Here is a 17,414-nt window from a genome sequence, read left to right on the forward strand (position 1 = left end):
TTGTATTCTGCTGGTTGCAAAGTGATCAGTCATACTTGTATTTTCTTTAACACGTTAATAAAACTGAACTTGCAGATCTCCGAACGTCTTCAGATAAATCCTCTTTGTTGTGATCAGGAGTTCAGACCGTTTACTGAGGTTTCTAACGCTCAGAGAGAACAAGCTTTGAGTTGCAACAAAATTCACAAAATTAGGTAAATACAAAACATTTAAACTTAACATTGTAAACATAAACTTATGTAAATGTCCTTATGTTTTTTAAATACTTTTTTTAAAACATAACCGAACATATCAGGAGATCAGAATACATGTAGTCAAAATAAAGTCCTCCTTATATGCTGTCCAGCAAAATACACAAAACACACATTTAACTGCATTTTTTGTTTATGTTTAAAAAAAAGAATAAATCTATCTTGTACCTTGTTTTTGTCATGATTTCTTTATGCATCTAATTGAAATAAAAAAACAACAGATTTTTATACATTCGTATTTTTTGTGCAGTGTCAAATACTCACATTCACACCGCTCTGCACACAAAATGCACTTTTCAAAATCAAGCTTTAAAAAATATTATATATTAATATGATTTTATACTTTCATTGAGTTTATTTTTTTAACCAACATCAGTCCTAATCATGAATATCAAATATTAATTTATTTTCTTAATTTTAACCCTTTAAATGCCAGGTTGTTATCATGATGCTGCTATGCTTCTAGATTAAATATATTAAAAATGTCAGTTTGAATGGGTTTCAATGGAGCATTTTTTGACCTGAACAGTCTGAATGTAACTATTTAGTTTCCACAGTGTATTTTAGACTTATTGTAGGAGCTGAGCTGCAAATTCACTGATTACACTCAGATACACAATCTGGACTACATTTAGGACACATGCATCAACACACACACAGTTATCACAGTCTGAATGTAAGTACTGAGTTTTCGCAGGTGCTGTCTCGGTGAACTTTGAGAGTATTATTATTATTTAGTGTAGTATTGAGTATTTGTGGGTGTGTGCGGGCCCCCCGGGGCCGCACTGACCCGGCTCTCCTCCTTATGTAATCGCTCTGTTTTCCTTCACAGCAGCAGGAGGAGCAGCTCGTGGGATCATGTAACGCCGCCTGTGATTGGCCGAGCCGCCTCTGGTCCGGCCCCTCTGATTGGCCGCTGTGTGTGACGTCAGGCCGATCAGCTGTTGGAGCTCCATAACAACAACAAAAGAGGAGCAGTGAGGAGGAAACGGACTGACGGAGAGAGGAGAGGAGCAGCCTCCCGATGTTCAGTCTTTAAGTTTAACTTTTTTAAAAATATTTTATTTCTTCCGAGAAGAAACCTCAAGTTTTTCCATTTTTTGAAAAGTAACGCGTTACTACCTCATTTTTCAGGATCTAAATCAGCTGTTTACATCCTGTCCGTCCGCCGCAGGTGAGTCCTTTGTTTTCCTCTCGGCGGCCGTTAACGGCTCCGGCGCCTCTTATTCCGACGACAGTCGGCTTTTACACCCACTTTACCGCACAGACTCTTGCTAATGTCGGACACGGAGCAACATTAACCAGTTAAGTGCCGTTTTTTAACGCGCGCGATGCTTTTTCAGTCGGCTTACTGCAGCATTAGCTTAATCTAGCTAGGCTGTTTAAGCTAGCCCCCGCTCTGCCGGGCTGCGTGTATTTCCTGGACTAACCGACAGAAAGGGCTTTGAGAGTTTTGGAGGATATTATCTTGACATATTTGAAGCGATAAAAGTGTAAAGAGGCAGGCGGCGGTCCTGCCCAGCTGGTGTCGAGTTACAGCCTCCTCCCCTTCCCTTTTGTAACCAACAAAACCGACCAACACACAAGCTGCTGCCCCACTTTGTTATTGCACCAGTTTGTCTTTTTCTGTCCTACAGACTGGTTCCTCAGTCACCCTGGCGCTGGAATAACCAGCCGATTTAAAGATTAGTCTATCGATGTGATAGTTAATCGATAACCGTTTTGATAATTGGCGATTTATGAGGTCAAAATGTCAAAGACGCGCTGATTTGCGCGTTTTCTAAACGAGGATTCGCTGCTCGACTCGCGTCGTTGTAAATGCAAAGTGTCTGGGGTGTTGGCCGAACAAAACAGGAGATCTGAACATGTCACTTTGTTGTGATTACAGTCGATAACAGTCGATTAATCAACAACATAAGAGTATAAAATAACAAAAAGTGAGCCGCAGCCGTTTTCTGTTAAAACGCCCAACATTTATCAACTGTGACCTCACAAATTTAACATTTATGACATATTTGTTCCATTTTAGGTTAATTATATTATGTTTGTATTCGTTACATTTCAATTATAATTTATAGACTAACCGAATGATCATACAACAGTCGACATTTCAGCATTTTCAGAGGGAGGATTTGCTGCTTCTTTAATGTTTATTTGTTGTCTTTGTCTTATTAACCAAACAATCCATACAAAATAATAAACACAAATACATGACACAATAATAATAAACACAAATATGATGACAATCAACATACAACATCACACAACTTTGATTATCTAGCACTGACAAAGTAGTGTGATGTTGTATGTTGATTGTCATCGTAAGTAGTGATTGTTGAATCTCAGATGCTGAGATCGCCACTGGTTATTACTTTGGTTTCCAAAAAAAAAAGAGGGGGGCTGTGCGGCACTTCTTCTGCCACTAGACGGCAATACCTGTGACCAATCACACCTGAAGCACTTTTTGCACTTACTAAGGGTTTTTCCTTAAGTCTAAATTCTTGCTTGTGTTGTACGTCGCTTTGGATAAAAGCGTCTGCTAAATGAAACTGTAGAATTGTAGAAATAAGAAAGCTGGTTGCAGCTGTGTTTGTCAACAAAAGATGATGATGTCACAGATGTTTTCTAAAACAATCGATTCATTTACAAAATAAGAAACATGTTTTAAAAAGAGAATAAACGTTAGTTGCAGCCGTGTTCGTGTATCCCCGTTTCAATATTTCAGTACATCTTGTTGGATTGTAATATTTTACAGATGAATCCAGTGGATCGATTAATCATAAAATAGCTGACAAATTCGAATAACTTTTACTTTTGCAGCCCCAAATTATCTGCAGAGTCAAAAGTTTCTTAACTCTTTAAAACCTGAATCAGCATTGGTTCAATTTATTGGAAACATGGGAAAAAGGCAACTTGGTAAGAAACTTCAAGAAAAACAAGGTAGATCTAGAAAATGTTTTTTTCTTTTTAAAATAGGGAAAAGAGTTACAATGATGTTTTAAAACGTTCTTTTTCATTATAAAAATAATAATTAGTATTACTTTAAAAAACCATCTCATTTTCAGGTAATTTTTGGGGTAATTCTTCTTTTGTTGCTCATTGCCCTCTAGCCATTTTTATTTTGAAAGAAACCAAGCCAATTGGCTTGGGATTCAATGGGTTAATTTACCACTACCAGCCTCTGGATATTTTATCTGCTTAACCCTTTAAACCTGGATTGACACTTTTCTTGTGCTGTGTTCAGACGCCTTTCGCCAGTATTTAACCTTTGAGCCCCGAAAACATTGAATTTGCAGCTTGGCAAGAACTGAGTGAAAATGCAAGGGAAAATGTATGATTACCATAATTATATCTTTAAAATTGTTTTACAGAATTATTATGTTATTTTGAGTACTTGTTTTTATTTCTTTTAAAAATGTTTTTTTTTTTTTTTTTTTTTTTTTTTTTTTACTAATTATTTTGTAATTTTATTGTACTTTTTACAAATTAATTTGCAAATTACTGGGATTTTTTTCTTGCCCCTTTCCCATGTTTTTGAAATAAATCAAGCGAAATTCCTGATTTTTTTAGGGGTTAAAAAGACAGGTATATATGTATATTGTGTGAGATTGAACTGTGGGTGGATGTGTGATCCTGCAGCGCCTCAGTCGTGTCCCATTTAGTGATTTTAAGCGTCTGTTTTGGCTCTTTGAAGAATAATAAACTGATGTAATGGATTCATAAATGTCATCAGGAAGCCTCGGCGCTGACTCAGTGACCCTCTGAACACACCAAAACACACCCAGAGGAGGTGAGGTGTGCTGCGTGCCAGCTGATTACAATCATGATGTAAATAATCAGAGTATTTCTCCCTGAGAGGAGGAGGAGCAGGAGCGGGGGGAGGAGCAGGAGGAGGAGCGGGGTGGGGGGGGGGACAGGTGCAGCAGATTATCAGCCTGCTGTTGTTGACGCTCCTCCAGTTAAATCTCCTTTTTATCTGTTTTCTGTCGCTGTGTTTTCAGAGGTGGAGAAGAAGTTTTTTTCTTTCCTGTTCTCTTCGTGTAATAAATGCGACAGCTCAGAAATACCAGCTGGCACGCGAGGCTTTAACCCTTTAACACCTGGACCGTCATCACTTCTTGCGCTGCATTAAGTCGCCGTTCATGAGTACTTTAAACTCTGAAACTGAGAAAATTAGTTTGATTTCCTTTCAAAACACAGAAAAAATCTCAATGAGCAGTTTGGCCTTCCTGCAACCCGCAAAACAATCAGAAATACAAAATAAAATAAAGACAGACACGGAAATGAAAAATGAAGGAAAAAATGTCCAGAAAATTATATTTACACTTGTCGTAATTACAAAACAGAAAACATTTGTCTCTCCACATGTTGGTGAGCTGACGAGTTTGTGTTAACCCGTTCGTGTCCGCCCCCTAGTGGTAATTATTTCAACAGCCACTTAAAAACTAAAGGCCCCTCTGCGATTTTTTATTTATTTATTATATTAATCTCATATTAATATTACACCAAAGAGTCACCTCAATAACGTTAAAAACACGTCAAAGTTTTTTTTAAAGAAACCCTACCTTACAAACCCACAGGAAATACGTAGAGTTAGAAAATTATATTTTTTAAAAAGCTAGGAGAAATATCCATAAAACAATATTTTTCGTTATCATAATCATTTATTTAAAGTTATGTTGTTGTTATAATATATAGATAATAATTTCCCAGTTTTTTTTTGTTGTTGCTGTTTTTCAGTAAATTTTCTTGTACCTTTTAACTAACTTGCAAAATTTTGGGTAATGTCTTGGGAGATGCTCATTTCCCCTTTTTTTGTTTTTAAACCCTTTGGCCCTGTACAAAGTCAAAGCCAAAGGGTTAATGCTCCAATATGAGACATGTCAAACACAGAGTGAAAATACAGATTAACTGATTTATGTGCACTAAAACATGTCGAGGTGTCAGAGCACGTTTTCAGCCCTCTGTAGTGTCTGCAGGTTTTTTCTCCTCAAAGAGCCGTCTGCAGCCCGAGGAGCAAAACTCAGGGCAAAAAAACACCACAGCCGCCTTGGCTTTAATCCAGTTCCCCCACACACACACACACACACACACACATACATAGCAGCTGCAGGGGGACGGAGACACCCATCACTTCTTATTCTGTCCACTGTCCTGTCCATCAGAGACTGAGGACAGCTGTGTCTCTATACAGCTTGTCTCTGTATTCACTGCAGCTGTTTGTCTCTGTCAGAAAGTGTGTGTGTGTTTGTGTGTGTGTGTGTGTGTGTGTGTGTGTGTGTGTTTCTGTCTTTTAGATCAAACAGCCAAAATGATCAGAACCTGAAGAATGAAAATCTCATTAAATGCTACAAACAGTCTCTGAGGGTTCAAAGATAAAAAAAAGTGTCTCAAAGTTTGGGGTCTGCAGTCCTCCTCTGTCCTGCGGGGGCGCTGTAGAGCTCAGGTACAGGAGCGTGTTTTCTGTGCAGAGTTTAAAGGGTTAATGCGCTGCAGTTTGGACTGTGTTCCGGACCTGTGACGGCTGCTCCTTAAAGCTACAGGTCATTTAATAAACCGTCTGACCCGGATTCACAAAAAAACATTTAAAAAATGACGAGAAAGTAAAACAAAACAAAAACAAAGTGACAAATGACCTGGAAAAAAACTTCAAAAAAAGATTATAATTCTGTACAAATCATTTTAAATATACACTTTTCCTTCACATTTTAAAGAAAAGTCTTTGCGTCTCCGGTTTGCTCCATCATCGTGAGTTAACCCCAGCAGGTGTGTTGCTGCATGGTAACCATGGTAACCAGAGCGGGCCGGACTCTTGTCTCTCTTCCTTCAGGGCTCCTCTTTTGCACTCGCTGAGCGATGTCCAGCCCGCGCCTGCTGGCCCGCAGATGATCCGCGACCACACCTTATTGATGCACTTTAGCACCTTTCCGGAGCCTTCCCGCAGCCGCCGACCCCGCAGCTGATGACCAAAGCGCGCGCCACGCCTCCCCGCCGTCGCCCCGAGCCACGCGCCCGTCCCAGCCCCTCCGTCAGCCGCACGCCCCCGCAGGACGTCCGGGGATGTTCCAGAGGTTCGCCAGCGCTCTGTTCGGGGACGACGTGGAGGAGCTGAGCCGACGCGACCCACCCGGAGACGGCGAGGAGGAGGAGGCGGAGGAGGAGGAGGAGGACTGGATCCTGGTCAACTACCTGGGTGAGAATCTCTGAAACTGCTGCCGAACATGAGAAACTGTGTGTGGTCACATCAGTTCACGTTTTTAGAAATTCTTCTTCACTTTTCATGTGCTGCACTCACACGCTTTTTACAGACACTGAATCCTCTGAACCGCCGGCAGAGTGGAGTTTTATCGCTTTCAAAAAGTGATCAGCTTCAACAGAGAAAGAGATTTATTAGAAAATTATTTAATAATGAGGGTAAAATATCAATAAAAGCTATATTAATAATTATATATTTAAAGTTAGGTTAAAATATTGGAAATGTATTATCAATATTAACAATATTTTTATTTTTTATTCTAGCGCTTTTTCCAGGTAATATCCTTTTTGTTGTTCTGTTACACACACACTGTACACACACACACACACTCTGTACACACACACACACACACACACACACACACTCTGTACACACACACACACACACACACACTCTGTACACACACACACACACACTCTGTACACACACTGTACACACACACACTCGCTCACACACACACTCTGTACACACACACACACACACACACACACACACTCTGTACACACACTGTACACACACACTCTGTACACACACACACACACACACACACACTCTGTACACACACACACTTTGTACACACACACTCGCTCACACACACACACACTCTGTACACACACTCTGTACACACACACTGTACACACACACACTCACACACACACACACACACACACACTCGCTCACACACACACTCTGTACACACACACACACACACTCACTCCCGCACACACACACTCTACACACACACACACACACACACACACACACACACACACTCTGTACACACACACACACACTCACTCCCGCACACACACACACAACACACACACACACACACACACACACACACACACTCTGTACACACACACACTCACTCACACACACACACTGTACACACACACTCACACACGCACATACACTGTACACACGCACACACACTGTACACACACACACACACACACTCGCTCACACACACACTCTGTACACACACTCACTCCCACACACACACTGTACACACATACACTCACTCACGCACATACACTGTACACACGCACACACACTGTACACACACACACACACTGTACACACACACACACACACACTCGCTCACACACACACTCTGTACACACACACACACACACACTCACTCCCACACACACACTGTACACACATACACTCACTCACGCACACACACTGTACACGTACACACACACACACACTCACACACGCACACACACACACACACTGTACACGTACACACACACACACACACTCACACACGCACACACACTGTACACACACACACTCGCTCACACACACACTCTGTGCACACACACACTGTACACACACACACACACACGCATGCACACACACCCTGTACACAGGAATACGACACACTGCAGTGACTTCCAGAAGCAGGGAGGTTGTGGTTTGGCCCGGCGTTCACCCGACGGTCCCGCCTCGTGTCTGATTCCACAGCTCTGTGATTATTTCGGGTGGTGGGGGAGAACCGGGGTGGGGGTGGGGGGTGCTGGTGCAGGGCAGCATCAGGCAGTTTTCGGAAGTTGACCTGTAAACACACGAAACAAAAGCAGCCGAGGAACCAGAGGAGGTAAAAATAGACGGCGACAGTACTGGAGGAGTTCCCACTGTGGGCCGGAGGAGGTGGACATGTATGGGCACAGAGCGGCCTCCCAGTATAACACACACACACTCCATCACACACACAAACACACACACCTGGATACAGAGTCCGGTTTCCGACCCTGAATGGTGAAGCCCAAAATGTATGCGCATACACTCCGTCTGCACAGGTGTGACCATGTTGGCCTTTGTGGACAGACAGAAAAACTGTGTGTGTCTGTGTGCGTGTCTGCGCGCCAGACGACATGTTTACAGATGATTTAGGGACTCTGCAGCACTCTCACACTCAGCAGAAAACATAATTTCACAGATGACGGCTGCTGTGCAGATGAGTTTGTGCGTCCTGCAGGGCTCTCACATGTTCATACGTGTCACATGGCATGTTTTGATTCTTGAAACATGTCAAAGGGATCGAGCTGAATCAATATCATGTTGGAAATGTGGTGAAACGTTTGTGGCTCGAGTCTGGTTTGAGGTGAATCAGCTGAGACGCTGCAGCCTCTAGAGGAGACTGAGTCATGTGGAAGGTCGGCCAGTTCGTTCATAATCCACCGTGACCTCATTAACCCCGAAACGGCGCCGGCCAAACACGGTGCCGGCCAACCTCTCTCAAACACTGCAGCTCCTCCAACAGCAGAGCTGCACGCAGCCGCTTCCTGCAGCCTCTGCAGGAGGAGTTCGGCTGCTGCCGGCTCGGACAGCCAGAGATAAAGAGTGCAGATCAGCTGGCAGGCGCTGAGTCAGCACTCTGCAGGCTGTTGTGGGTAAACAAGGATTCCTCTGTGAGCTCTGAGGGTCGGGGCCTCCGGCTGCTGCTCCCGTCACGTGTGGGAATGAACTCCAAACAGCGGCGCTCATGCACAGCAACAACCACGTTAAACACATGCTGTAAACAGAGCGAGCACCGAAGTCATCCGATGAGGCCGATGGGTTCGCTCACACAGCTGCTTGTCAGGATCAAATCTAAAACAGAACTGAAGCCATAAAAATTATTAGTTCATCAGTTATTATTTACAGCAGATACTCAACTTACAGCCCGCGGGCCAAATCTGGCCCCCACTGTGGTGCCCTCAGGGGCCATTTTCTGATTGGCAGTGATTGACACTGTGAATTGTTTTGCCCCCCCCGACAGCGGTCCTAGCTAAGACCCTAATGTCTCAAAATCCTACAAATGGCCTTAAATCCTGAAAAAGCAGGTTGAGTGTTGCAGCTTTACAGGCTGAAGAAAACAGCAGGTCCTGACACAGAAGTGAAATCAGATGGAAACGTCTGCTGAGTCGCCTCAGAGTTATTTTTGGTTCAGCCTGAGATCACGTTTCCTTTCAGAACTTCCTGCGTCTCTGTGAGTCATTAGAAGCTGATGAGGCTGACTCCCAGAGTTTGGCACGCAAACAGCTGTTTGTTAGGAGTGCAGGATGTGGACACGTTCACTGTGTGTGACCGTGTGTGTGTGAACCAGTGAGCATCTTCAGGTGGTGGGGAAGGATCAGGTGAGCAGATTAAGCAGCTCTGCAGGTGTGACGTCGCTCAGCACCAGCTGTCTGCAGCCCTGTGTCTGCAGCTCTATGCCTGCAGCTCTGTGTCTGCAGCCCTGTGTCTGCAGCTCTATGCCTGCAGCTCTGTGTCTGCAGCCCTGTGTCTGCAGTTCTGTGTCTGCAGCTCTCTTCCTGCAGCTTTCTGACTGCAGCGCTCTCTGCCTGCAGCTCTGTGTCTGCAGCTCTCTTCCTGCAGCTCTCTGACTGCAGCTCTCTGCCTGCAGCTCTGTGTCTGCAGCTCTCTTCCTGCAGCTCTCTGACTGCAGCGCTCTCTGTCTGCAGCTCTGTCTGCAGCTCTTTGTCTGCAGCTCTGTGTCTGCAGCTCTGTGTCTGCAGCTCTCTTCCTGCAGCTCTCTGACTGCAGCGCTCTCTGTCTGCAGCTCTGTGTCTGCAGCTCTTTGTCTGCAGCTCTGTGTCTGCAGCTCTGTGTCTGCAGCTCTGTGTCTGCAGCTCTCTGACTGCAGCGCTCTGTGTCTGCAGCTCTGTGTCTGCAGCTCTGTGTCTGCAGCTCTGTGTCTGCAGCTCTCTTCCTGCAGCTCTCTGATTGCAGCGCTCTCTGTCTGCAGCTCTCTGCCTGCAGCATTGTGGCTGCTCTGCATCAACAGGATGATTGTTCACATCTCTCCGCGGCTGCAGCTCGCTCAGCTCACAGCGCCACCTGCTGCCTCTCTGAAGACACTAAATCCCAAACAGCCAAACAGCAGCTGGTCCAGTAAACAACCTGCTGAAGAACATTTAAGTTTTACATCATGGACTGATAACGGTATACAATTAAAGGATTAGTTCACTTAAAATAGAAAAACACACATTTTGCAGAGTCTGTTGGCATGTTTTCTTTGCTTTGAGCTCTCAGGGCCACCGTATAGTTTTATTTGTGGAGGCTCGTGTCTCAGGCAGATTGAAATGCGGCTCATTTCCTTGTTTTTTGTTATACTTTGATTTCTTCTTCTTCTTTTTTTGCTTATTCTCAGCTGCATTTAGATGCCTTTTACTCATTTAAACCTTTTAAACCTGAGAAAATGTATTCATTAATTTTTTACATCAAAATGAGCAACTAGACAAGAAATGTCCTGCAAACAGCAAAAAATTAGCAAAAAGTGATAAGGAAATCATTGGAAAACTAACTGGGATGGATTTTTAGATATTAGAAAAATTTCCAGAAAACTCTATTCAAACTATTTTAAGATTGATATTTATATTGCAATAATTAGCACTTTTTCTAAATAGTTAGTTAGTAAATAGTTTTATTATTATTTTTAGTTTCTGGTATTTTTCCTGTACCTTTGTACTTATTTCTTGCCATTCTTTGGGATATTTCTGGTTAAGTTGCTTTTCTCAGGTTTTAACGGGTTAAAAATCCTTCAGACCTCTGAAGTAAGAGTCCCTGGTCTCTGCGTCTCTGCAGCTGAAGCGTGCTCCGCTCAGTGCGGCGACGGCCTCTCTGGATCCACCGTCGGTCCTGTGGAGGAGGAGGAGGAGGAGGACCTGGTGATGATCCCCTCCCCCATGGCCAGCCCCCCGATCCGCTACGCCTCCTGCACCTCCCTCAACTCCACGGCCGACACCGACGTGGACGGCGGGGCGGAGGAGGAGGACGAAGACGAGGAGGAGGAGGAGGAGGAGGGCGGCTTCCTGCGCCTGGACGCCTGCTCTCTGGAGGAGAGCTGGTTCGTCACCCCCCCGCCCTGCTTCACGGGCCGCGGCAGCCAGCCCGTCCTCCTGGAGACCAGCCCCCTGGAGAACCTGCTGATCGAGCACCCCAGCATGTCCGTCTACGCCCACCACAGCCCCCCCCGGCTGAGCCTCGACCCCCTGCCGCGCTCCCTGGACCTGCAGCTGGGCCTGCTGCCCGCCGGTGTGCCCGCCTCCGCCGGGAAGGAGAAGAGCCGACGCCCCCTGGATGGCCCCCGCCACAGGTAAACCGTCCTGAGAGTTCAGGGAGGCGAGGATGTCGGTCAGTTCGCTCTTTGGTGTTTTTAATTTCCTTTCAGACACAGAAATGATAAAACAACGACAAAGAGAAAAACAAATATTCGATTTCAATTTCAAAATCCAAAAAATAGGTCATAAACAAAATAAACAATAGAAATCCCACTTAATTTTCTTTTTGCCCTGTTAAAATGTAAAATAAAACACAGAGAAAACAAAAATAAAATAAAAATCATTTTCTTAAAGTGAAAGTTGTCCTGTGTTAAAAGAAAACAAAAAACATTGTTTTATGCATAAATGCCAAAATAGTTCCAGAATGATATTCTGACATCATTTCAGACTTGAATTTAAAAAGGTGTTTCATTACATGTCAGGAAGTTGTGTGTATTTATTTATCTTTTTTTTTTTTACCCAACATAACTTATGGTTTCAAAAATGATGTGTTTTTATGTCTTTGTTTTCTTGTTGTTGTTTGTTTGTTTATAGATAGGAGAAAAAAAACTAAGCTGCATTTATATTCTGCATATTCTGACTTTTATTATTAGTTGAGTAATTCTGATAATCATTTTTATTACTGGTAGAAGTATTATTATTCTAGTCATTATTATAGCACAGAGTTTACACAGTGCTCTGCAGAGCGATAACAGAGACGGGACACAGAGAAGCCGCATCACGTCAGAAAGTCCAACCGTCCAAACAAACACGAGGGAGACTAAACATGTCAGAATGTCAATATAAATAAATACCAATAAAAAGACCAAAACAAACAATAAAGCAACAAAATAAAATAGACTTCAAATCAAATAAAGGAAACCTAAATAGAATAATATAAGCAGATAAGAAGACGGATGCTGTTTCGGTTCTTGGTGCTGAAGCTGATTCGTCTGGAAGCATCAGGACGGATCTGCCGTGTCTCTAACTCTGTCTCCCTGCGTCTCCCCCTGCAGGACGGAGGTGGCGGTCGTCCAGCGTCGCTCCAGCCTCCACTCTGCCTGCTACGCCGCGGCGCTGTCGGCCCGCGCCGGCCTCCTGCAGCAGCGGGCGGCTAACGCCACCCAACGCACCCAACCGCTGTCCCGCAACGCCCTGCGACGCCTCAACCTGCTGCGCCCCCCGAAGGCCAGCACCGTGCACCTGCACCAGCCGAGCCAGAGACACCTCAACTTCTGAGGCGTCCTCATCATCATCATCATCATCATCATCATCATCATCACCTTCATCGTCCTCCGTCCTTCAGGCCACGAGAAATCAACACCAGCAACGCATCAGCAGTCACGCTGCCATCTGACGTCTGATTGGATGGTGGAATCGGGAGCGTGACTGGTGATTGTTTATCAGCTCATGCGGCCAGTTCCTCTTCCTCTTCCTCTTCATCCTCCCTCCTTTGCATTGATGCTGAGAGGAAGTGATGTGAAAAGAAAAGGTCAGCATCCCCCCCTCCCATCACCCTTTGGACCAGTTCGTCCAATCACAGAGGAGAAGAAGATCTGTCCCGTTGGCGTCCTCTTCTTCTTCTCCTCTCTCTCTCTTTTCTTCTTCTTCTTGTTCTTAACGTGTAGAATCAATGCTGTAGGTCACTTTACTCGGCGGCAGGTTCGCAGCGCGGCAGGATGCTCAGGTGATGTCACAGTCTGGGCGCCCTCACTGGACACGTTCAGGAGACGTCTCCGATCCGAATCACTTGGCGGTGACGTCGTGCTCGTCGGGATTTCGGCAGGAAAATTACAAAACTACGAGTCAAAACGTTCAAGAAAAAATCCCCCAAATAATCCGACACTGTCAGAATCTGTGAGCTGCGACAGAGTTTTCCGGCCACACTGAGGAAAAATACCATTTTTTTGAGACTTCGAGAATAAAGTTGTAATATTATGAAAAATAAATAAATAAATTATTATTAATTAATCTAAGTGATATAATATCCCCTTTCTCACAAAAATTTCGACTAACTAAACCTAACATTTTTTTTCCTTTAACGTGGCCCTAATCCTTCGTAGCAGTGATCTGAGTTTTTTTAACAGTTTGTCACAAAAAGGGAGTTCCTACGTTTCCCAGAATGCCTTTTGACAAGAGAGCAGGTGAATTAAAGGGACATTCCACTGAATTAAGCCGTCCGTTTGCTAATGAGGATTGTTGCTGTGTGTGTGGAAACAGCTGCATGATGGGAGTGTTATCACAGTTCGGCCACGCAGACGAATCGTTTATTTTTAACAGGAAGCCTGTTACAAACGGGCTGTAGTGTTGCATTATGGGAACTGTAGGATCCAGTGTTTCTGGGGTTTGACTCATAAACGGCGACTATGGCCTTGTCCACAAAGATATATAATTTTTTAGAAGATATTTTCCTCGTCCACACACAAACAGAGTTTTAGGGACCTAAAACTGAGATTTTAAAAATTAATTAACAACGCGTCCAGTAACCGACGCTTTAAACAGCGTTTCAAAAAATCTCCGTTTTTGGTACAAGAGGCCCAAACGTAAACAAGGAACAAGGAAAATATTGGTTTATAAAAAAAAGTAAAGACAGGACCTAAATAAATATCTCGGCCTCTTGTGCGGCTTTCAGGCGCCTTTCACAAGTATTTAACCCTTTGAACTCTGAGCACATTGGTGCAGTTTTGTTTTTCAAAAACATGGAAAAAAGGCAGTGAACAACCTGCTAAGAAAATGTCTCGCAAATTGCACAAAATTAGTAGATTAAGAGAATTATCTTTAAAAAGCTGAGGGAAAAAAATCTAGGAAAACAAAAAAAGCTAAGAAAAGCTATATTTTAATGAAATATTTCAAACTACATAATTATTATCATTTTAAGCACTTTTCCAGGTCATTTCCCTGTTCATACTTCTGTTCATTTTTCTTAACATTTTGCAAATTTCTTGCTTATTTTGCCTTCTTTCCATATTTTTGAACCAAACAAGGCTTCTTTGCTTCAAATGGTTCAATATGAACTATGTACATCTTTAATTTTGACTTTTTTGTTTCTGAATGAGGAGTAAAACATTTCAGTTTTTGCTGTAATATCAACTAACACCAGCAGTTTGCAACAAGACGTTTCTCCGCCTCCTTTTGGGTTGAAATGCAGAAGTTTGGGGCATTTTGGCAAAGAGAAACGTGTGTGAGCAGGCCGCGTTCAGGAGGTTTTTCCTGTGAAACTGGAAACTGAGAGGCCGAGCGGAGTTTCGCGAGTCACTTTGGCTCAGAGCTGAACTGCAGCTGCTTCGCCTTTCAGTCTGTTTTCTGCAGACGTTAATATTTAGTTCACCTCACACCTCGTGACCCGACCTCCTGTGTTCTTTATTTCCTCGTTGTCGGAGCTTTTTTTTCTTTTCCTCTCCTTCCTTAAAGTTAGTGAGCGCGTTGACGTGGAGTCCTGCAGCATCACAGAGCTGTTAAAGGTCACCTCTTTGCTCCTGCGGCGCCGGCCGAACCTGCCTCTGACTCAGTAATTCAGTACTTTTCACAATATTTTTTTGAAAAGATAATAAAAAAGAAAAAAGATGGTAAAAATGACTGGGTTAAATATCACTAAACGCCTTGTTTTAACGGTAGCTTTGAGATGAATAGAAATGTAAAAAAAAAAAAAAAGGTATTTAAAAAAACTTCCAAAATATTTTTTTGAAAAGAAAAAAAGACATATCAGTATGAAGTTGGTATATATGGTTTCTTGCGTAGGAATGTTTGGTTCAGTTGTGTGCGATCTGTTGCATGGTTGTAGAGTCGTGTTCGTGTGACGACGGTGGAAAAAAGAAAAAAAGATTTAATTTCTTTTTGTTATAATTTTGTTTGTTCTTAAATGAATCTGCAGTCAACTTCTCAGGGTCACAACCAATCACCTTTGCTCTTTAGGAACATGCAGATTTACTTGACGGCTGATGGTTCTTTGTTCGTGCGCGGACGTTTTCCAGCTCTGTCCCCGCCCGCTTTCCCTCGTCATGACGCCTGTGAGAAACTCTGAGTTTTCGTGTTTTTTTGGACTGTGAAAATGAACTCTTGGCTCTCAGTCGACTGTTGGAAATCCATCCAGATGGAGAGAAACTGTTGGTCTTTTTCAGCTGCGTTCGTATTTTACCTAACACGGTTTTAGAAATGTACTTTATGCTTTTTAACTTTTCTGTTTTCAATGTTAACTTAGTTACGTTTCGCTAAACTTTTAAAATATTTAAACCAAAAAAAGTAGCAATGACCTTTGACCTTTAACCTGTTATAATATCGATTCTTTTTGTTGTTGCTGTTGAAGTGTTTGTCGGCGGTTCTCGGCCTCGCCGCTCTGAGATGGCGGACTGTGACGTTTGCGGCGTCTGCCATTGGGAAAGTGGAGCCGAGGCCGAGTCTTCACGCTGCAGCAGAGCAGAAACTAAAGCAGCATCTCGCAGAGTGACTGAAGCCTCTGGAAACACTTTTCTGTCAGGAAAAGACAAAAATAAGAAGCATAAAAACACTGTGAAATATTTCTATAAAAGTCTAAATAATGAGATGCTAAATCATGATTTCTGTTTACTTATTATGGCCCATTTTTATCACAGCAATTAAATTCACCTGCCACTCAACACATCATCGCCATTTTTCTGGCTGCTGAGTGAAGCAACTCCAGCAGCTTTATTTGTATTTTCAATATGTAACCATTTGGCATATTAATACATGCCTGTACTTGTTTGTTATTAACACAATATGCAAAGCCATTTGCATATTTTACCAGCATTAATTTGCAGCCTTGATCGGCAGTAAAAGATGAAAATAGGTCATTTTAAAGTGGCTGAAGGAGTGAATCCTGTTTAAAGATGCAGAATCGATCAACTCACAGTCTTTTTTAAAGGAGTCCTCGCTGTCTGCTGAGTGTTTCCTGGATCTTCAGTCACAGCTGATGAGTTCGTCTCTGCAGTCGTGTTGATGGACGGTAACTTTTTTTAAGAGAGCACTAACAAACGTTTGTTAGGCGTCTGTACGGTTTGGCTGTAAATAATCGATAGTCGAGTGGTTCTCTGGCGTATTTAAGCTGTTGTAGCTTTTATTTCTTGAATGTCTCTCTTTCAGCTCTCGAGCTTTGCAATCATGGACGATGTTATTTTGTGTTTTTAAAAAAAGGCAAACTTAAAGACAGAAGGGATCAGAGGAGACGATGCTCCGTCTCCTCCTGCTGTCAGGAGCCTTTTATCGTTTCATTTTTTACTTCTGAGTTCATCTCTCCATCATCAAACTAACAGGGATTTCTAATGTTTTTTTGTTCAATGCCTTGAAATTTGTGGATCTCGTGCCTTCCAGGTTGAAATGTTGTAATGACAATGCATCGATGAAGAACTTGAACTCACCGAGTGGACGTAATAAAAAAACAAAAACACCCAAACAGACATCAGAAACCAACTATGCACCACTCGGAGGGCGCCTGTTCGCCCTCGCCGCCGCCCACACACCTTTTTATAATGACTCAACAAACCAGACAGAATGATGTAGCAAAACCTCTTTTCTCCTTGTTTATTTTAAGAAAAAGTGTGAAGAATATTTTGTGGCATTTTTATTTTTCACCAAGTGTTAGACTCTTTATTTGTTGTTATTTTTGTGTAGTTTACTGGAATAATACAGCACTTTGCCAAAAAGGAAAAAAAAGGTGTAGGAATTTTAGGGTTAACTTTTTATTTATCGACATAACTGGTCTCCATCTTTGTATTTTGGATGTATGACGGATCAATTCACTCTGATGTCAAACAAATGCTAATGAAAAAGTGGGGTCATCTGTTTTCCAACTGTAATAGTTAATACACGTGATCTCTTATTAGCCTCCAATAAATGTTTTCATACACAGCTGGCTGC

General features: G+C 43.0%; 1 protein-coding gene across 1 annotated transcript in view; it reads left to right on the forward strand.

Annotated features, from left to right (window-relative positions):
* The window catches only part of tp53inp1 (tumor protein p53 inducible nuclear protein 1), a 24,383-nt gene extending 6,978 nt beyond the window's left edge, over positions 1–17,405 (forward strand). Inside the window, exons 2-5 of the mRNA XM_088084857.1 lie at positions 1,084–1,425; positions 6,082–6,444; positions 11,089–11,599; positions 12,560–17,405. Coding sequence (XP_087940983.1) covers positions 6,312–6,444; positions 11,089–11,599; positions 12,560–12,782 — 867 coding nt within the window. The 5' untranslated portion in view covers positions 1,084–1,425; positions 6,082–6,311 and the 3' untranslated portion in view covers positions 12,783–17,405. The remainder of the gene's footprint in view (positions 1–1,083; positions 1,426–6,081; positions 6,445–11,088; positions 11,600–12,559) is intronic.
* Positions 17,406–17,414: the final 9 nt, after the last annotated feature.

The sequence above is a fragment of the Plectropomus leopardus genome, chromosome 11 (assembly GCF_026936395.1).
Source record: "Plectropomus leopardus strain MGB_pleo_1.0 chromosome 11, ASM2693639v1, whole genome shotgun sequence".
Taxonomy (NCBI): Eukaryota; Metazoa; Chordata; class Actinopteri; order Perciformes; family Serranidae; genus Plectropomus; species Plectropomus leopardus.